Source organism: Camelus dromedarius, chromosome 1 (assembly GCF_036321535.1).
Source record: "Camelus dromedarius isolate mCamDro1 chromosome 1, mCamDro1.pat, whole genome shotgun sequence".
NCBI classification, from domain to species: domain Eukaryota; kingdom Metazoa; phylum Chordata; class Mammalia; order Artiodactyla; family Camelidae; genus Camelus; species Camelus dromedarius.
Window position 1 is genome coordinate 107,292,553 of NC_087436.1, and position 22,892 is coordinate 107,315,444.

Genomic DNA, 22,892 nt, shown 5'->3' on the forward strand with positions numbered 1-22,892 from the left:
TACACATGAATGTTTAGTAAATACTACCTGAATCTGGGAGCAACATAAGTGTCCATCAATAAATGAATGGCTAAAGAAGATGCGGTATATATACACAAAGGAATATTACTCGGCCATAAAAAAGAATGAAAAATTTCCACCAATGTTCTTACGGATCTTTAATATTTAAAAATACTCAAAAGTAGAGACCATGCTCTGCTTAGTATTTTGCTTTTAATTTGGTGTCACTTTAGAGTAGGAATCCAATTTCTGATAAACATCAACCCTCAAATACTTTTCGTCATTCACAATCGCATTTATTTTATTAATTTGTTATTTTCCAAAAGTGTGTATCAGGCAAGAGAAAGATGTAACTGTTCATGCATAGATGAAATATGTGCCAAATACATCAACAAATCCATTTTATTAGGTAGGTTATCAATTAATCCCTTTGGTGAACAGAATATATAACTATGTAACATGACTAATTTCTAATTTTGATTTTTATACTAGATTAAATGTAGGAAGTTAGGGACCACATGACAATGGATCTACTAAAGCAAACAACAGCTTACGTGATTGGAAAAAATAGGATCAGAAACAAGTATTCTTATAATAAGTGGTCTGCTGTTAGAGTTGCAAATCGTGAGTGTGCTGTCTTTATGATTTTGCCTTATTTTTTCCAGAAAAATTCTAAGGATTAACACTGAAGTTTCCAAGTCCATTTGATTTCTTAATATAAAAATTAATTTTGGTGCATTTCTATTTTGTTTTTTTTAAAGGCTCATTGATCAAAATCCAAATAGAGTAAGAGCCGTCATTAAAAGTTCAGGCATCACATATTCAGACTTTGTGATCATGGGTCATCTGGTAGGATGTATTGATTCCCAAGGCAACCTGAGGTTGTCTGGGGGAACTCCAGAGCAGATTTCCCTTCAGAGAGCAGAGCAGAAGCCTCTTCTCCAGGTGATACTGCTCAGCCATCTCTTCTACTGACCTCCCTCCAGACCATTGTTTCGGATGATCTTAGCATACTCCTTGGCTGATGTGTAAGGGACTCGGGGTCTAGCTGGATCTTCAAAATCCACGTGGAAGAGACCAAACCGGCTGCTGTACCCCTTGTTCCACTCAAAGTTATCCAGAAGAGACCATGCACAATATACTTGAAGATTGACTTTATCAAGTTGGATAGCTGAAATTTAAAAAAAAAAACAAAAAATTACCATTTCCCAGAAGGTTTTATGAGAATACAGACAAAACCATCCATGACCAGTGTGGGTGGGTATCTTTCTCCTTCAGAGGATCACAGTGGGAACAGAAAAACACCTTGTCTCAATCCCTTTTTTCCAAGCTTCTGTTTCAACCAAGCAGGGGCTTCATGCAAGAAGTTAAATTACATAATTCTAAATATTTGGTTAGTCATTCATTTTGACATTCATTTTATTAATTCATTCATTTACTCAGTACACGTATCTTTTCAATACCTACTACTTTTTCAGACACAAAGAAACACAAACACACACACACACACACACACACACACACACACACACACACAGAATTCTCCCAGTACCATAAAATTGTATTGAGTAAAAACACGACCCAGCTTCTAAACACAACTTCCAGACAATCCAGAAAACCCCATTTTTAAATTAGAAAAAGTGATAATTACACAGCTGAGGAAGCCCCAGCACTTACCTTGTGTCCCCATGACCCAGTCAAGGTATCTCTCTTAATTCTGGAAATAGAACTTCCAGAATGAAAAGCGTCAGCACAGAGGTCTGGCTGTGTCTTTAATCCCACACTGGGTAGGCACTGAAATGCTACAGCATCTCCTCTGCCCCACATCTAAACTCAGAGTGGTGCTTAAGCCCTCTAAGAGCCAAAACAATAGACCCCCTCCCCTCCACAAGCGCAGATGCGCAAAGTGTGGAGAATTCTCCAAGTAGGTTTGCACTGATTTCTATCACTTTAGTCAGGGAATTGAGCACATTTTTTATTAGTATTTTAAGTTTGGCAAAACTCTGAGGTTGTGTGAATCTTTGCCTTGAACATTTTCTTTTTTAAAACCATAACGAGTACAGGGATTGGCTGATACAAACTGCTATGTATGGAAGAGATAAATAACAAGGTCCTCCTATATAGCACAGGGAATGATATTCAATGTTTTGTAGTAATCTGTAATGAAAAAGAATATGTGTATATATATATGTATATGTGTGTGTGTGTGTGTGTGTGTATAACTGAATCACTGTGCTATACATCAGAAACTAACACAACACTATAAATCTAAAAATAAAAATAAAAATAAAATTATAACACTATAACAAGTAAACTTAATCTACGGGATGCACTGATACCTGTTTCATGGTGCATAAATTAAGTTAAAAGGCAAGTTTTCTTTATGAGATAGATATATTCCTAAATAAGCTTGGGGAAAATGAGCTTTTATATAATAAGTCGAATTTTCATTTTACTAGGGATTGCTTTCAACCCAAATGACTCCTCTAGCTGCAGCACAGCAAGACCCACCTTTTAATTTTTTTCTGTTATAAATCTGTATTTCTCAGATATCTCAAAAGTGCTATACCCATATACCACTATACATGTGTTGATCTCCAAATCTTCTTGGAATTTTTTTGCCTATGGATATTCCATAGATGAAAGTTTTCTGACAGGTTAATTGATGCATAACCCCTCTACATTTGTGCACAGTGCACACAAAGTGTTTTACTTGGAAAAAGCCTTATGAATGGCCTCAAGGCAGGAACTGAGCCAAGCTGGATTGGCTCGTTTTAAATAAAGTACTTTCAGAAAATGAAATATATACTATCTGAGCACATCAAGCTTTGCAGGAATTAAAACATTTACTAGGCATTCCTTCTTCTACCTGTCCACCTGGCCACGTGTATCTCCCCTCCTCTCTGTCAACCTCAATCTGCAAAATACCAATATTTTAAATGATCTTTTAAATTTTAATTTCGGGATGGCATATGTCTAAGAATGAAAATGACCAAAACCGAATACCAGGCCAGAAAAACAACAATCTTTTTTGACTGTCTTGTAATTCAATCTGGGAACATATGAGATTCTGCATATTTTCTTTCTCATTTGCAGAACTACTGCCCAACAAGTGAGTCTGCCAGGTATAAAGCCAGACAGCTTCTGACAACATGCACAGTGCCACCGATCACGTACAGAACGATTGATTCATGTGCTAAACCAGGGGATAAAAACGATGCCCTGCCTGCTTGGAAGGGAACAAAAAGGAAATCTTGACAATTTCATTGTTAACTGCCAGGAGTTCCGCAGCAGGTACTAAACGGCCCGAGTGACACTGGTGGATGTCTCTGCGTTTTCATTGCAGGAACATTCAAGTAGAGAATTACCTAGTTAGGGCTGAGGAACTAGCCTGCTGGAATCCCTCTCATTGTGCCGCCACTGGGAAAAATTACAAAACCGTACTGGAACCTGCATGCCTCTCCTGTTTCAATCTCCTCGAGAACAGAAAGAGACCATCATCACATTTCTTTCACCATGACTTATGAGGTCCCAAATCTTAGTAGGGAAAAAACACTTCTGTGAATTCACTCTTTCTTTAAGCAGAGTTGCAGGCAAAGTAAACACAGACTGACAGGAACTGTGGATGGATACAAAGTACATGGGGGTGAATATGACACCCATTGTGGAGTGAGAGTTTGGTTTTGGATCAAAAGGTCAGTAGGAAGGGTCTCATAGTCAGCAGGTTGAATATAAAGATGCAAGAAGAAAAATATCTAAGACTTGCTATATGTTATAGCCTTAGACAAACTGTTCATTTAAGAATTCCATCCAGTGTCATACTGCATATGCACACGTGCACATACACACACACACAAACACACACACACACACACACACACACACACACACACACACACAGATGCATGCACACATACACTCACTGTCTGGTGTTAGACTGAAAAGGCTGAGGAAACAGTCCTTCACCAGATTGCCCTCACTTCTGACACCAAGTTCAAGTTCAAAATATCCCCCAAATCAGGTTGCGTCAGTAATTTGCTAGGACTCTCAGAGCTCACTGAAGCCTCGGATACGCACAGTTACACTTCAGCACTGTACTGGAGTCCACGCCATCCTGTTTTGTCTTTACAACAACCCTAGGAGTAGATGCTAGTGTCTCCACTGTACCCTGGAGAAACGAGAGTCCTCTTTAGCTAGTGACTGCTGGACCTGGGATTCACACTCAGACCTGCAGAGGCTTATTCCTTTTCTGAAAGGTATTTCAAGTTTGTCTCTATGATTTAAACATAATGAACATGATTATGTCTAATAAGCGTTCTAATTGAGATCGTCCTGGGTTTGTTTCTGCTGTCTGTTGATTCTGGTGATTTTGGGGGTCATCATTTCTCCATGTCCATCTGGCTATATTTGTGTGCTGATGATTACTGTTAAAAATATTTGTAATAATAATTGGAGGTTTAGAATACAGGTATCTCCCTTTAGAAAGAATCTGAATGTGCATCTTCCTCCTACTTGGTACTACTAGTCTGGGATCACCTCAATTCAAGACCCAGGCCGGTGTCCTTATGAGAAGAGGACGCATGTGCAGAGAGGAAAGACCAGTGAGGACACAGTGAGAAAGGGTTTCCCTGAAAGCCACAAAGAGACCTTAGGGAAAAATCAATCCTGCTGATATCTCGATGTTCGACTTCCAGCTTCCAGAACTGTGAGAAAATAAACTTCTGTTGTTTAAGCCACCCAATCTGGGGCATTTTGTTACAGCAGCCCTTAGCAAACTAATACCGGCTAAGAACTGAAAATTTCTGTTTTTAATAAACTCCCTCAGTGCTTTTTATACTGGATCAAGTCTGAGACTCACAGGCATAGGATAATCTCTGACGGTCAGCTATGAATCTTTGAACACAACTTCCAACCCAGAGGCACCCTTCAAGAGGCTCATTAGTGCTATTAGTGTTGAAGACTCTCCCTGAGCCCCTCTCCTCAACAGTGGCAGCCGGAGAGCTCTGTGCAGAGACACAGCTACGTGCAGGCCAGGTCCCACCGCTCTGAGACATGTAGGACCCTCAACAGACTGAGGGGGAGAGGCCGTGTCCCCAGGAGGCTCCAATGCCTTTTCATCCCCCCTCCTTAGTCGAAGCCTAGCCTTATCCCCGTGAATCATGAGAAATCCTCTCAATGCAACATGTGGACTGGGTGGACTCCCCCAAAAGATCTGTCCAACCAGATCCTATGAATGTGACCTTGTTTGGAAAAAGGGCCTTTACGAATATAATGAAGTGACCGATCTCAAGATGAGATCATCCTGCATAATGTAACAGGGAGCCCTAAACCCAATGACAAGTGTCCTCAGAAGAGAAGAGAAGGGGAGAAGACGTACAGGGAAGAAGGAAAAGTGGAGACGAGGTAGAGATGGGAGTGATGTCTACAAGCTGAGAAATGCGAAGGCAACCCCCAGAAGCTGGTGGAGAGGCTCTTCCTCGGAGTGTCTGGAAGGAAACAATCCTACAGATAAATGTTAATTTTGGATTACTGGCCTCCAGGACTTTGAAAGAATAAATTGCAGTTGATTAAGTCACCAAGTTGGTGGTAATTTGTTACCACAGCCACAGGAAACAAATGCATCAGACTCTCTGGGGTGGATGCCGACTGGGCTACTGGATTCTGAATCCCAAGCCTTCCACCTGATTTGCTGAGTGTTGGTGAGAACCTCTCTCAAGACCTGCAAAGCCAAAGAGAAAAAGCCTTCCCAGGACACGGTTTGAAGCAGATTTTCCAGCAGTTGGCCACCCAGAGGAAGTTTGAAAACATGTTTTTCTGAGTTTGGTGGAAGCATGCAAGGATGCAACAACTGGAGGACAGTTTCAGCTAAGTGACAGCTGCTGCAGAGAACGGGCACACCGGCTGCGTCCCCCTTTCTTTGGAAAATAAAATAAAATAAAACAACATGAGGAAGAGCTAAACAAAGAAAATGCACAGTAAGCTCCCCCCGCACCCACCCCACAACCCCAGGTAAATATCAGTGGCTGGACAGCATCTGTGAAAATGTCCAAATAACCCCAAAGCAGGAGGCCCCGCCTGCACGTGGGAATTCCTAGTAGCAAAAACTATGCCTCTCTGAAAAGAGAGACTTTGAAAACCAAAGGCTAATTTGTAAATATTTAAAGGAAAATGCCAACTATACAAAATGAGCTGTAAAGATTTCTTAACTACCTGTATTGCTCCTATTACATACATTAGATTTGGGGGTGGGGGACGGGGGGAGGTGCAAATAGCAAGCAGCTGAAAGGTATTATGTAAAATCATATTTTATTTAATTATAAAGCAGATGGGAAGATAGGTGCACATTCAGTGTTATCTTCTATAATCTCTCCATCAGTTTTACTTTAAAGGTTACTCCTGCTGCAGTGGGGAAGTTCTTATAATAATCAAAGTTCTCAGCAAATGAAGCTCTCTTCTACCAGAAAAACTTCTTTCCTTCCTTGCTCCTTTCCCTCTCTTTCTCTCTTCTTTCCTTTCTTTCTTTCCTTCTGGGACTTACTTTCCCCTTCTGTAAAGTGGGGGTAATAGAATCTTCTCCCTAGGAAGGTGGCAGGTATTAAATAAGTTAATACATATAAAGCTCTATGAATAATGCCTAGCTTATAGTAAACACTCAATATGCACTACTTGTTGGTACTGTTATTATTACTTCTCTGAGTCTCAAAGGGCAATGAATGAAACCTGTTTTCTCTCTTCCTCCCATCTGGCTCCAAACAGCTTTCAGAGCGTATAGAATCAGCACAAAACCCTCATTGCTGAGAACCAGAAAAATCAGGGCATCGAGGGAAAGTGCAGCATCTGGGGCAGGGTTTGTGCTCAGCGGGAAAGGGTCAGCTGTGGGTCACAAAAAAATAAATCACTAAAGACAAGGACCTAGGGTGAGGCTGCCGGGAATACGGATGCAGCTGAAGCTCCTCTGCGTCGTCGTGCCTGGAGGCGGAGACAGCATCACATAAGGTCGCTGGGATCCTACATCCATCCTCCATGTATTAAATAAATATATATCATGCTAGGAATTGAGAATAGAAGGGTGAACCAAAAAAAGCAGCCTCTCATTTTAAAGATCTTAACAGCCTATGTGGAAGACATACCTTAATCAAATTACCACCCTGTGAGCCTTTAATTACAATCTGTGAAAAGCATTATGAAAGGAAAGACATGGGAACTGTGAGAAGGAACAGCATATTAGCTGATGTTTATTGAGCATTTGGGTATCATTTTACGGGTTTCGCGTACCCGTTAATTTGCTTAATCTTTACAGTAAAACTTGTCTCGATTTTACAGAGAAGGGAATTGATGTACAGAGAGATCGAGTAACTCTGCAAAATTCATACAAGTCAGTAGCGGAGTTGAGACTGGAACTCAGGCAGGACAGCAGCAGGGGCTGCACGCCAAGCCACGACGCTGTACCGAGCCTTGAGAACACGTGGCAGTGGAAGCTCTATCTTGGTCGGCGAGGGTGGGAGAACAGGGAAAGTGGAAGAGTTTCCTGGAGTGAATTAGAGCTGAAAACTCAAGGATTAGCTGGAGTCATCAACTGCTACCAGTCAGGGTTCTTTCTTACTTATAACTGACAGAAGCTGACCTTGACAATTAATCATAAAAGGAGTTAAGCTGGAAAACTAGGCTCAAATGAAGCTCTCAGAACAGTGCCCAAAAGCATACCGCAGAACTGGTGGGTGGAAGAAACTTCCTGAACTGCTAATGACCCAACGAACACTAAGTCCTACAGCTGACGTTGGATTTTGCTGCCCCAAACTCAACTTTCTTGCAACCACAGCAGCCACCAGCATCTCAGCTACTTCTGCACCAGAAAGTAGACTTCATAATAAGAATTGTCATCCTCAAAAGCTGGATGCCTCTGCTGCTGTCCTCACCAGCACAACAGGCTCCACCTTCCTCACGCTGCTGGCTTTCAGATTAAATTCTCACATGAATAAGTCCAATTGGTGGAGACTAGATCACATGTGTGTGCCTTGGCTCCAAAGAATCCTGGAGAATGTTCTCTACCTTGACTAGATAAAACTCTTAAGTCTGGATATCCCTAAAACAGAGTGAGTGTATTCAGCAAGTGCTATAGGCAGCCAGAAAGCCTGATGGACTTCCACTCCAAACTAAACGATGAGGAACTAGAACACTCTAATAAAAACGAACGTGTGTGAAAGATCGAACATTACAGCACATTTAAGGAGCTTAAAGAATATAGCTCAATGGATCACAAAGCATCATCAGGGACTCGTGGATACTGAGAGTAGGATGGTGGTTACCAAGGGCTGGGGAGTGAGGGAAATGGGGAGACGTTGCTCAAATGGTACAAACTTTCAGTTATAAGATGAATACGTCTGGGGGAATCCAGTGTACAGGGTAGTGATTGTAGTCAACAGTAGTGTATTATGAGATTGGAAGTTGCTAAGAAGGTAGATCTTAAATGTTCTTGTAAAAAAAAGAAGTGATAATTATGTGAGGTGATGGTGGATTTAGCTAATGCTACAGTGAGAATTATTTCACAATATTTAAGTGTCTCAAATCAACACATTAAACTTACACCATGTTATATGTCATTACGTCTCAAAAAACCGGAGGGAAAAAAATACAGGGAGAGAAGCAGAGAGAGCCAGAAGGCAGACTGAGGCATGCAGGTCCTTATAAAGACTTTAAGGGTTTTGATCTTTATCTCAACAGCAATGAAAAGCCTTTGAAGGAGTTAAGCAAGGGAGTAAGTTTAGCTAATTTGCATTTTTAGAAGATTACTATGACCTCCATGGAGAATAGATTTGCATGTAACAAGAATGGAATCCAAGAGAGCATTTAAGAGCGATTGCAGTAAATCATGAGAGAGGTGAAGGGAACTTGGTCTGGGCCGGCATAAGTGAAGACAGAGAATAGGGTGGATTCAACAGATACTCAGATAAAATCAGCAGGATTGAAAAATTTACTGGAGATCAGGGGTGAAGGAGATAAGGCAGCAAGGTTAGCACTATATGATGGACAATGTTGTCGGTCTCTAAGTTAGGAAATACTGGGTACACACAAGTTTTGGAGAAAAGGGATGGAAAATAATGAATCAAGCTTTGGGTGACATTCAGTGCCTTTTTTGATCTCCAAATGAAAAGTTGAACAGGCCACTGGATAGACAAATAAAGAGCTTAAAGAAGGGTCTGAGATGGAAATGTAAATTTTGGAGTTATCACACGGAAGTGGTAACTGAAATCATGGTTGTTGAATAGAATTTAGAGAATAAGAAAACAAGACTTGTTACAAGCTTTATGTTATTCCAACATTTAAAGATAAGCTGGAAGGAGAGATGACAAGGAGGACCAGAAATGCCCCATGTTCTTGATCTGATACAACCATAGGTGACACTTCCTGTGGATGTAATATGACCAAAGTCACACAACTAAAAGGGGAAAATTTGGAAACAAATGCTAAGGTTGTCTGACTCGAGAGCTCATAATCCTTCTATCAGAACACCATGGAAAGATTGCAAGTCTAGAAAAATTGCAAATCTAGGACTGTGGGTGACATGCAAGAGTCAAAGCCACCATGGGAATCACGTGGTCAGATCACAAGTCAGTGGGGGTGGCACCTGTTTCATCAATTGCTTACAAGCAAAAATCTAGTGCTTATAGTGGAGGGGAAATTCTCAAGTCTTCTCCACACTTTTCATAATCTTCTTATATCTCTCCTGGGAAAATTCAAGATAAAAACCAAAAATCTTGCAGCAATGAGAAAGAGGAGCACTCAGTAATTGATCCAAGTTTTTCTAGGGTGATAGTTTTAAAGGGGATCAGGTTATGAAGCTATAAACTGCACAGGTAGGGGTCTCTCTTTCATGCACTCTCAAAGTCGGAGCGGTAAGATGGCACAGATGCTTTCCCCTTGGAGCACATTTTGCCAATGTGCAGACTTTGTTCAAAGTCTCTTTTTTCCCTGTTTGAGCTTCTGGACTTGCTCAGGCCCAGAAGAGAGGCAGGCTTGGTGGGGCGAGGGGAGCAGGGTAAATGAACCCTCTCCTCTAATCTGTTGCTCTGGTTCCATTTCCTAGAGTGTGGTATAGTGTGTGTGTGTGTTATCCTGTTAGAAGGATAAGTTCAGTTATCCTAAGATGAATTTAGGGGAAGTTGTGGCCTTTTCAGCCTATTTTAACATGGGCTTTAAACTAATTCTAACCTGCCTCTACCTTGGCAAAAAGCTGTCATGTTGTTCAGCTTAGCTCACTAGAATTCTAAACAGAATTGGGGCCACAATCCAATTCAGTTCATGGGTCCTCTGGTCAAATACTATGTAATGACTGCAAAACGTGTATCTCCAGCTCTGGCATCTCCCTTACCTATAAAATCCATACATAATTGATTCTTTTACTTCTCTTCTTGTGGCCTAAATGAAATTTAAAATTTAACATGTTTATTTGTACACTAATGTTCAGAGCAGCATTATTGATAATGGTCAAAATATGGAAAGAGCACGAATGTCCATCATCGGATGAATGGATGAACAAAATGTAGTATATACCTACAATGGAATATTATTCAACATTTAAAAAATAAAATTTTGATACATTCCACAGCATGGATGAATGTTAAAGACATGCTAAGTAAAACAAGCCAAACATAGAAGACATATATTGTATGATTCCACTTACATGAGGTATCTAGAATGTCAAACCCACAGAGACAGAAGGTAGGAAAGTAGCTACCAGGGAAGGAAGGGAGGAGCAATGGGGAGTTACTGTTTAATGGGTACAAAGTTTCAGTTTGGGAAAACAAACAAGTTCTGGAGATGGATGGAGGGGACGGTTGCACAAGGTGAAGGTCCTTCATGCCACTGAGCTCTAAGCTTGAAAATGGTTAAAATGGTAAATTTTATTTCAATATTTCTAAATGTATTTTAATTTTGAAATTTTAAAAATTTATTTTAAAATTCTAAGTTTTATTTTAAATGTTTAAAGTAAGTAAATACAATTTAATGGGTATACAATCCAACTCTTGACTCTTAACCCACTCCTCAAATCTGCATCCACTCTAGCTTTTCAAATCCCAACAAATGGCACCATCTACTCAATTCTTCCCACCAAATGCCCAAAAACTGTGCCTGATTCTCCATTTTCCATATTTTCTCCCACTGCCAATCTGTCCCAGGCTCTGCCTTCATTCACCTCTCTGTCCCTCTAAACTACTGCAGTAGCCTCCATGCCAGCCTCCCTGCCACAACTCTTGCACACAATGGAGCCAGAAACCATAAATCTTTGAAAAACCAATTTACCTCATGTCCTTTTCTTGTTTAATTCCCCCACTTAATGGTTTCCTATTTCACTTAGTGCAAAATTTTAAATCTTTAGCTGACCTTTAAGGTCCTACGTGATCAGGCGTCTGCCCAGCTACGTCTTCTCGCTCCTGCCCTCCACTGGCCATTCTCCAGGCAAACTGGGCTCCTTTCTCTTCCTAAAATGTGCTGAGTTCTTTGTTATCGGATGGCCTTTACGCTGACTTTCCTTCTGCCTGGATCACTCCTCTAGGTCCTTACCTGACGGCTCTTTGTTGCCATTCAGGTCTTAATTCAAATTTGCCTCCACAAGAGGCCTTTTTTCATGCCACTGTCTATATTCCCAACTACCCCATTCCCTCTCACATATCCTGCACTATTTTCTTGGTGGCCCTTATTATTAAGTGAAAAGGTCTTGCTCATGTATTTACTTATTTTCTATGATTGATCTTTCCTAGAAGATTAAAACTTCCATGAGATAAAAGGGGCTTTGTCTGTATTATTTTCAGTAGGCACAGCCCTGAGACTAGCACTTAACACACAGCTGAGGTTAAATAAGCACTTCTTGAAGGAATGAAGGAGAGGGGAAGGGAAAGAGACATGGGAGGAAGAGAGAAGGGAGAGAGGGAGAGAGGAAGGAAGGAAGGAAGGAAAGAAGGAAGGGAGGAAGGGAGGGAGGGAGGGAGGGAATCATCTTACTATGACCCTAGTAGGGCTCTGGTCTCACTATTCCCATCTGGGTAGTAGAATCATATCCTCTCCAGGCTGAACAACCAAGACTTCAACAACCATTGATGCCAAGCCCATGCCCAGCACCTGAATCCCTGTTCCTGCACAGCTAGCTGCTTCTATCCCAGGGGAAACCAGCCTCTGCTTCCAGCCCCAACTCTTCACCCATTCAGACCTAAGATTCGCCATCCCTTTCCACTGGCTTCCCATTCTCTGACATTTGCCAAAAGCTTCTCCGCTGCCTCATCTGCTGCTACCACACTTCATCTCTGATTCCCAACATTTCATTTGGCCTTTGGCTGCATTTCTGGAGTAGTCTTTTTGCGTATTTTCTGCTTCTTGAGAACAATCTCTGGATGCTCTCAGTGCTCTTGGTCAATGTCACTCCACTCTCCTGGGCACAGTACTAAGCTTGACTGGTGGCTCCTGGGTCCCAGAAGTCCCTAGGGTACCACAGTAGATCTTCAGAAGAAAACATCTCCCATCATATGTCCTTATCCCTGGGCCTGAGGTACACACTTTGGAATAGCCATTATTTTGGGGGGCTATGAGAATGTTGATCTACTTGGATATAGTAATAGCCCATCTCTAATAACTACAGCCATCTAAGAATTGCCCTGAAAGAAAGTAGCTGGTACCCTAGATAGAAATATCAAAGTCCTGTGTTTCTATACACAGGCGGAAAGCTGAGTTCTAGGTTCTGTGGCTCTAGAGGTGGAAAAATAGGCACGATGGGTAAATAAAAAAGTGCGTAACTGCATGTGAGGGCAGAAGAAAAATGTGTTGTTTTGATCTAAAACTGATGTAAGGTTTTGGAATTGTAATTTGTCAAACCATGCCCCGAATAAATGGCTTAATATTAATACTTCCTTCTTCATTTATTTCTTTCATTCCTCCCTTAAAGCCACAAAATACTTTGTACAAAATGGCATCTACTATATACAAGTAACTTTTTAGAGGAGTGATTCTCATTTGGGAGGGGTTGGGGGGGAAATCTAATGCAGAACTGGAGAAGAACAAAGACCCCATATGTCGCTTCTCTGTTACTTGAGTTCACTCAACACCATTAACTTCCTTTTTGAAATATGAATAAGGCATGAAATTAACTATTTGTTCAGTGTCTGTCTTCTACTCCAGACTCAAAGCTCCATGAGGACATGAAGCACTCAGATCTTATATTCCCAAAGCTCAGCACAGTGGCCGGTGCAGGTTAGTTGTCTAGTGGACATTGCTTCAGTGAGTGAATGACCACACATAGAGGATCCTGAACATAATGTTAGCAAGAGGAGAGGAGAGAAAAGATCATTCTCAAGAATGCAAGATTATTTTCTTGACCAAGGTGACAAAATTCAACTTCAAATTCACCTTATGCAAATAAAGAGAAAGAAATATCTCCTTCCAATCTGATCAACTCACAGTGCATTTCAGATGCTGGGGTATTTTTCTGTGAACACTTGACTTCAGGACCATGCCTCTTGTCAGTTACTGATATTCCTACACCTATGCAATAAATATTGACTAAATTATATTAAATAACCCTCAAAAGGCCATTCTCAGAGAAGTCAATGCCTCCTTTTGTTAATAACAAAGGAAAGAAAGCCAGTGTTAGCATCCTCCTCACCACAATAACATCACAAAAATACTTCAAATGCTTGTGCACAGTGGCTGCTATAATTGCCTTGAGTCAAGAGATGTAGGAAAGTGAGCAGCAGAGAGTTGGGAAGAAAGAACAGTGACACGTCTACAAAATGCTACCGTGTACGTTTTCATATTGCTGGCACCAAGTTCAAGCCCAGGTGAGTACACCTCACCCAGACTGCCTGTCCCGGCCTATCGGACAAGTCTCACTGGTCTGCTTTTTAAGGACAAGGAAGGACACTGCTTGGTGATGTGACCACAAGCTGTTCAGGGGAGAGACTTTGCTCAGCACATTTCTGCTACCGAGCGAAGCTGGGCTCGTTTCAGAACCACATAAAATAAATAATCACGCAAAAGCAGATTCATTCTGATAGGGCTCTGACAGCTGCTCCGAGAGGTGAGTGCTTGCAAGCCCATCTTTCAACAATGAACTGACCCAAAGATCCAGGAAAGCTCCAGACAGGACCATATGGCCTGGAATAAAAACACATTTCAAACTCTGTTTATTATGCATATCTTTCAAAGGTTCACTACTCTGTGATGAAACATTGCACCTGCAAGGCTTTAATAAGCTTCCCCAGCCAGTACAATTAGAAAGTCCAGGCACCTGAAGAATCTGTCTTCTCTTACCCTCAGCCATGCACTGCCCATCAATGAGTGGTCTCGTTCTTTTTAATCATATAGGTTTGCGGTACTTTGGTAAGCTGCAATCAATACGGATTCAGAAGATAAAACTTCTTGTAGACCTTAAAGTGAGGGCCATGAAATATCTCTCTTCCTAAATTTTGGAGTTGCCAACGTTATTGCCTATGGAACCCTCCAGTCGGCCAGAAAAGAAAAGCAGCAGTTCAGTCATGCAGCTCCTCAAAGACAGCAGAGCACTTGACAGGAGCATCAACAGGGGCCAAGGCAGAGGGGGATATGAATAGTTTCCCCTCACAGGTGAGCCCTGTGACCCCACCTCTGATCCCCACATTTGAGAAGCACAGTTTGTCCATTATTCACTCAACAAACATCTAATGAGCAGCTATTATGTGCCAGACTCCAGGCCCAGTGGGGTGATTCAGAGATTAGGTAGCATATAGTGTCTGCCCACAGGAGCTGATGGTCTCATTGGGAAGACAGAGCCGCAAAGAACTGGGTGGGGAATACAGAAAGACCCTGCGGGGACACAGAGGGGCTGACTTAGCTCTCCGGGGAAGTTCATGGACAGCTTTCCAGAAGAACAGGCGTTTGAATCAAAACTTGAAAGATAACTATGAGTTCACTCATTAGTCAAGAAAGAGAAGGTATGAGCCATATCAGGGTTGGAACTTTGCCCACGTGTCAGTTTTCAAGGCCTTTCCCCAGGCCACAGGCAATGTGATATGGTTTGAGGCCCAGAGTCCTATTTCTGTCTCTGCCTGTAATTAGCTTCTGCACAAATAAGACGTGTGTCTGATATTGTGTATACAATCCAATGATGGCTTTGGAATGGGTGATCTTTATAGGTCTTTATGACATTAGAATCTCTCTAGGGTTCTTCCCAAACTAAAAATCTACGTATAATTCAGAAGTCTTTTATTTCTCTACCCCCAAAACAGTATATAGAGGAACATTTTAGGATTTTAGGAATGGTTTTTGTGTAAGATGGCTTAGCCTAATCATTAGTCAGAGTGACGGAGCGGCCGAGACTTGCTTGCTAGCATCCTATCCTATTCCCCTGGAACGCAGGGAACCTTTGGATTTGTATCAGAGAAGAACTATATCATACGGACTTCGAAATGAAGAACATAGCACAAATAATGGTAGACGAAAGAACTATTTTGACTATGGAATGACAGGGTAGACCTGGAGACATGAAAAAGTAACTGTTGCTTTCCAGAGGTCTGATGATGCCATGGGTAATATGCAAGAAGACGAGCTTCTTCAACCAGGGGTTGTTATTTCACAAGTGCATTGAGGGTACAAAAGAGAAGAAGAGATGGAGGGAGGATGGGAGGGAGAAAGGGAATAAAGGAGAGAGGTGGCAAAGAGGGAGAGAAGAGGCAAGAGAAAGGGAGGGAAGGAGGAAGGACAGCAGGGAAAAACATTTACCCACTGCAACCAACAGCATCTCTAAACTGTTTTTATCTCCAGGCTCTCAACAATGATTCACAAATATGCAGCCAGGGCATTATGTTTCCAGACTTTTCAGACTCAAGGGGAACAGCATAGGATTACCCAAGTTGACATCTGACATCACTAAGCACATAGGAAAAGAAGCAGCTATGATTTACTGCTAAAAACCATACCGTTCACAACAACTCTTAAAGACAGATGCTGTTCTGTTCATTATATGGACACAGAAAGTGAAGTTCAGAGAAAGTAAACATGTTCAAGGTGATCAGGAGAACAGGTAACAGAGAAAATGTATAAACCTAGCTGTCTGCCTCCAAAGCCCACGTTCTTCCCAAGACCCTGATTCATCTTCAAGAGCATTCACACTCCTGCTTAGGAAGTAGAGAAGAACCTTTTTTTTTCCTGCATTTTACTTATGCTTTGGAAGACTGCTGATTACAGCTGTGTAGGTGGCCATAGGGGATGAAGTGTCAAAGGAATTCTGGACAGATGCCTGACACCAAGCAGGGGCCGGTCCCACCAGTGTCTCTTTTCATTTGACCTCACCGTCTCTCATATATCAGTTAATCTTTCCTAGTTTTGAATATTAAAAAACATAGATTCCTAAGAGACATCAGCAGTAAGAGAGAAAGAGCAGAGCATGCACAAGAGAATAGAAAACTCTTTTCACTGTAAACAGCAGGGCAGAGAAAATCATCAAACCAGGAGACAATGGGGTCAACAGATATTTGGTTTTCTCTTGCTTATGCCAGACCTCTACAAGTTGTTGAATTTCATTGTTTTCCTTGATAGATATTGGCTTTGCTTGGATGACAATAAATCCATCCTCTTATGAGCAACTACTTCACTGAAGTCAAGAAAACCTATAGACCACCTCCTACAGACCACCTCTCCCATCCAAACTTTCATTGACCACCTCCAAGAGCCACTTTCATGAATGAACGATGGGGTGAAATCACTCCCATTTGGAGCCAATAAGATAGTAGTAATTTACATTCACTGTGTGTTTCCTGGATACCAAGCACTGTTTTAAGAGTTTTCTAGGCATATTCACTTTGTCCTTCCCAGCAGTACTATAAGGTAGATACTCATTATTCCCATTTTACAAGATGAGAAAAGTTAGACTTGGGAGGCTGTGTTATTTGCCCAAAGTCATGCATCTGATAACATGTCTCAAGGATGGTCTCCTTTGAAAACTCTTGTAGAGTGGAGCAGATTAGCAACTTGGAGATGATTCTTGAAGGACAACCACATCATCTCATTTTCATTGAGCATAATATTTATTCTTTCACTCAATCAACATTTTTTTCTAAGCCACTGGGAAAACAGAAGCAAGCAGGATGAGATCCTAATCCTCAGGGTTCCTCTTTCTTATAATGAAGAGAAAAACATAGAGGATCCATTAACAATGTGATCAGAGCAATCACTATGTATGATAGGGGCACAGAAGAGGACCTCCTAACTCAGGGCATCACTGGGGAAAAGGGATGTCAGAGAAGGCTTCTTTGGAGCAGCTGATGCTAGAATGAATAATCTTGAAGGCAGGTGGAAGATAATGAGGAGGAAAAGGCCAGAAAGCACAAGAAAAAGACAAGGACACATTATGGGGAACTCTATCTAATTTGGTGTGACACAGGGCATCGATAAAGGCAAAAGGGTAAGGGTGACCCTGGGGGAGTGTGTCAAAAGTGTGTAAAAAGCCATATCATGCAAGACCTTGCTCACTATGCTAATAAATTGGAATTTTATGCTGAAGGCAATGAGAAACCATGAGGGAGTTTTCAGTAGGGGAATGGGAAAAACGAATTTGCACTTTTGGACAATCATTCTGCCAGCAGACTGAAGACTGGAGTCTGGGAGGCCAGTTAGGAGGCTGCCAGAGCCTTACAATGTGAGGCAATTGCAATGGTTAGGAGGGAAGGGCCAGATACTAGAGATACTAAGAAAAAGAATCAAATCTTATAGCCAACTAATTGAGAGGAAGGGTTTAATATGATTCCCAGTTTTATAGCTGCGTCAGTTGGGTTCATAAGAAATGGAATTCAATAGAAGAGTCAGATTGGGGAAATTAAAAATGAAAACGCACATGAGGCCTTACAGTTTACAAATAAAATTGACAGATAGTATTTTATTCTTTCTTTAAACAACCCTATGAGGCTGCGGGAGCCTCATCTCAGATGAGAGCCCTGAACAGAGACCAAGTGACTTGCTCAAGCTCCCACAAGTAGCAGAGGGAAGAACTCTTTCTAAATCTCATTTTCTTTCCACTGCAAAATCAAATACCCATAATAATAGTAGCAAAATAATAACTATGATAGTGAATGCATATTGAACACCCAGGCCCTCTTCTGAGAAATTCAGATTTATCAACTCACTTAATCCCCACAACAATTCTACCCAGTAGGTATTATCGCTCCATTTTATAGCTAAAGCAAATGAGGCACAAAGAGGCGTCAGCATTAAGTATTATCCGTTGGGGCAAAGAATCTGCCTGTTGGCATCCCTCCTGTAGGGAGGATCTATCTAGAGCCGCGACAGTCAGAACCACATAGAGGTAAGTCAGCGACTTGACCCATTTTCGTGTTCCTCATGGTGCTTTCAGAGCCTATGGACTCGGGGGGGGGGGGGAATTCCAGACACAGGCTCTCATTGCTTTAACCCATATATGAAAGTTGAGAACCCCACTCTACCCTTAATTTCTTGAGTACACCAACGCAGATATCCAGGACCTCCTGGCTGGGCTGCTAGTGTTGCCTTCTGGAAGCTAGAGCCAGGCTCTACTGATCCGGTTTGCATTTTCAGTAGGGAACTATTTTCCAGCAGCTTTAGTGTACCCGGCTCTGCTATCCTAGAATGGGATTAACAACCCCGGGCTTGACTGCCCAATGCATCAGGCTATGGAAACAGCCCTCTGGAGGACACTGTTCACCAAAAGCCTATTAGCCAATTACTCAGAGCCTGTTTAGTAAATGAGCTTTCTGTGTACTAATTGGAGCACTGTGAAAGTAAACTTGCAGTGAGAAGCTAGCTCTCTGTAGCCAGACGCCTCTCTTGGTGCACCCCGGAATCAGGGGTACTGGAGAGGTAGGTGGTGTGGTGGTGCAGCCACAAGCTCTCAGCCTGGACTGCCCAGATTTAAATCCCAGCTCTAGTCCAGCTGGGCAGACTTCAGCAAGTTATTCTGGCCTCAGTTTCCTCATCTGTAAAACGAGGATCATAGGACCTATTTTGGTGGATTTGGAACTCTCAAATGAGGTAATGCACCTGTGCTCAGCACATAAGGACTAATCAATAAATATTAGCTGATATTATTTACTGCTCTTGCTTATTTAAGCAGAAAAATCCACTCTGTTCCAAAGAATGCAATATAAAAAAGAGAGAGGAGGGAGAAAAAATTTACTCCAGTTCGATTACTCAGGTTCAAGTAGGTAAACTTACTAAGGGCATCTGTGGTGTCAGCTACACCCCTCATTTGGCAATTAAGATATACTTTATTACTAGTTTGCATCACAGTGTTGCTGAGTGACTTTTCATACACCTAAGCACCAGTTATTTCAGCAACTTGATTCTATGCTTCTTGAAGACAGGTTCCACATACCTTCATGTCCACCAGTACCATCCAAACACTCAATAGATATTTGTTTGCCAACTGATGTTCTTGAGTACATTTCTGTCATTCCTGACGAAAACAGATGGAGTGAATATTGGTTTGTTGGCTCTACTACCATGAATGTTTAATTATTCAAGATTGAAAGGGCCCAATCAATTTAACCTCTATCCCTGTTTTGGTGTCAAATTAGACATCCGTACAATCAGATCCAGAGAACAGACTGGTCATAGGATAAGCCAAGGCAAGAACTTGCACTTCTCCTGAGACACAGGTAGTTTATTTTATGAGGATTTCACAACAAAGTTAAAGGCTAAAGCCTTTGTGATCTTAGTGCCACTCTAGTTGGCCAACAGTTAGCCTAAGAGGTAGAAGAGACTCCGAAAACACACTGAAGTTCTGCATGAGTTAACTGTAATTGTAATCGAAGCTGTGCAGACTTGACCAAATAATTTTATTGCCTGCGAAACGCGAAGTCTGTTTTGGTACACACGAGAACAGTATGCTTGGTATTACGGAAATAATATTAACCCAGGTACCACTTTGTGGGCCTGAGGACTTGATCACGCATTGAAAATTATAGTAGTCAGGGTAAATATTAAAAAGAATCACTTCATAATGTAGTGACAGCCAATGATTGCTACTCAATCTCTCTTTTTAAAATTCAATCTCTTTTAAAAGCTTAAAAATAGTATGTTGATTTGTTTAAAGGAAAAATAAGAAAAAACATGTCACGTCTTTTGTTAAACATGAGTAGCTGTTGAATGGAAAAGTCAGAACTGTGTACTTGTAGACCTGTCATTCAAACAGACTTGGGTAAAGAGTTAAATTGCTCTTAATTATCAAGTTTCTATAGAAATAACTTTGTACATTAAAAAGAGAAGAAAACTCTGAAATAGCTTCCTGTCTTTAGGGTGGTCATTTTCCTAACTCCACAAGCAGAAGTAAATACAATGTGACCAGCTGATTCCCAGCTGTGTAAAGATTTAAATCCACGCCTGAACATTGGACAATCAAATTACGTAGTACCACAGGAGCCAGAAATAAACCCAACACATAAATGCAGGTTATTCAACATTATTAACACAAATAAAATTTACACCTACAGTCCTGTGCATTAAAAATAACTTCCCTCACATCAAATAGCAATATTTTGCTATGCCAATCAAATTAAACCACCAGAAACATATGGAAAGAAATCAATTGTATAAGAAACCTTTGAAAAGTATGGCATTTATCGTGTTTAAGACAGGTTAATTCCAGTTCTAAACAAACTTCCTCCTTCCAAGTTGGGGCTTTTGTTTTACATTCTTTTCTTTGCTAGGAATGACACAACACAAACATTCTGTCAATCCAGCCACAAAATCCTTTTTCTCTCACCATATGTGAATTCAAAGGAGAGAAAAACAAAAACAATATGCACACACACACATATAATCCTACTAGGCCCAGACAAATTTAACTGTATTGATTTTAGGCAAAACTGGGACCAAAATCTTATGCCAAGAATGAGAGTCTGAATTCTAGAGAGAAATGTTTATAGAAAAGGTCTGTCCCTTTGTTTCCTGTCAACAGCTTCAGAAACTAACTGTCAAATCACGTCAACAAATCTACTTGACTAAAGGGAGAGAAGCCATTTTTAATGGCCTTCAAAACCCAACACACCACTCAGTAGATGAAAACTGATGACCCCAAGTAGAGCACTACTCTGAACAATGACTGCATCATCCACATACCTGAATCCTATTCCTAAATTAGCATCCTCTGCAGCCACATTAGCTCACATTTGAAAGACACAGTCAAGACCCAGCTCCCAAGTCATGGACCACAATAGCCGCACTTGCACGTAATAAGCAGAGGAACAATGTCGGCTCTGAAGTGCATACAGAATGGAAGAGAGGAAAAAGAAATGCATGAGGTGTATATTTTAGAGCAGAAAGAGAACTTACCGATTACCTAGTCTGGTCTTGCAGTTTCCATCACAGGAGAGTGTGGGAGTACAAAAGTGGAATGCAAAAACTTTCCCCACTGGTAAAGAAGAAATGAATATACTGTGCCAAATGCCCATGGGGCTTCTCAACGTTTGTGTAGGTACCTGGTTATTCTTCAAGAAACGGAGCCAAAACTATTGTGTCAAAATTAGGAAAGAAGTTGGCTTTTTAGCTGGGGAGTTGAAATTTGCATTTGGTTAAAACTAGTCAGCTGAAACATCAAAGTAAATTTCTTTGTTTTGTCTCAGTTTTATCATAGACATTCTAATTAATTCATCAGGCACTCACTTATTAAGTCGACAAATATTTACTGAGAGCTACCAAGTATCACTGCCTTGGCTGCGGGGGTAGAGCAATGAACCAAGCAGAGAAAGTCTCTGGGACAGGGCTGTCAGTAAGCAAGTAGAGACGTGTATATATCAGGTGGTGATAGGTGATATAAAGAGAAAGAAATCAGGGTAAGAGCTGGGACTGTGAAAAGATGCTAGTTTATATAGAGTGGTCAAGGAAAGCCTCACTGATAAAATGATATTTGGACAAGATTTACAAAAGAAAGGGAGCAACTCTGAGACTATGAAATAAGGACATTCTAGGCTAAGGAGAGAGCAGGTGCACAACTCTCAGGTGAAAGCACCTTTGACATGTTGAGGGAACATCGAGAAGGCCAGGCCAGATTTAAATGAGCAGAGAAAAGCAGTAGAGCAGAAGGGAGAGGGGAATGGGGACCAGGTGAGGTAGGATCTTGGAGGCCACAGCAAGGACATTGGATACAAGTCTAGTGGGCTGGAAAGTCATTAGAGTGTTTTGAGCAAAGAAGTGACATTATATAACTTAGCTGTTGTGTGGAGAATGGACCACTAGGAAGCAAGGACAGAGAAGTTTAGCGGGCTACTGGTAATCAGTAGCAGCCACTTGCCTACAGAGCTTGCTTCATTCAAGATCCCAGTTCATCACCCACCATGGCAATCACTACAAACACCTCCGTCCAACCCATTAGATAAGAACAGAATCAGCGTGGGAAATAGGTCATCTTATAACAGTTCATAGAGCAGCAAGCATCCTTTCTTCTTGGACCTCTCCATCATCTCCTTCTGTAATATTGTCCTTCCCCAACCCTGCTAAGTCAGGGACCTGGGATCATTTCTTGCCTGAAGGGCTAAGCAATGGGATCCTCAGTGTTCAGTGTTGCGAAGATGCAGGACTAAGGGCAAGAGCAGGATGGCAAAGGCAAGACAAGCAAGGATTGGGGCACAGCTGGCACCCCACCCCCCACGGTTCTCCATGGCAAATATATAGAAAGTTCCTATGAATCAACCAGATGCCAGAAGATAGATGAATTTAAGCACTTCATTAAATGATGAGACTCTGCAGGAAGAGTTCATGTGGTGAGCTGCCTGCCCACAGTAGAGGCTGAAGCTGGCAGGAAGACAACAAGACGGAGCCAGGTCTCCTGGGCCAGCAGGCTGTGTAGGGCAAGAATGAAGAGAGCTCTCCCATGAGCATCCTTAAGACGTAACTCTTGAGGA

The 22,892-nt window shown here is 41.5% G+C and overlaps 1 protein-coding gene across 2 annotated transcripts in view; it reads right to left on the reverse strand.

Annotated features, from left to right (window-relative positions):
• Positions 1–271: 271 nt before the first annotated feature.
• Positions 272–22,892, reverse strand: part of LOC105098359 (cytosolic beta-glucosidase) — a 102,067-nt gene continuing 79,446 nt past the window's right edge. Inside the window, exon 5 of one of the 2 annotated variants that reach the window (XM_010991046.3) lies at positions 272–1,171. In XM_010991046.3, the coding sequence (XP_010989348.1) occupies positions 969–1,171 (203 nt within the window). In that variant the 3' untranslated portion in view covers positions 272–968. The remainder of the gene's footprint in view (positions 1,172–22,892) is intronic. The other variant, XR_004131717.2, reaches the window with a different exon arrangement.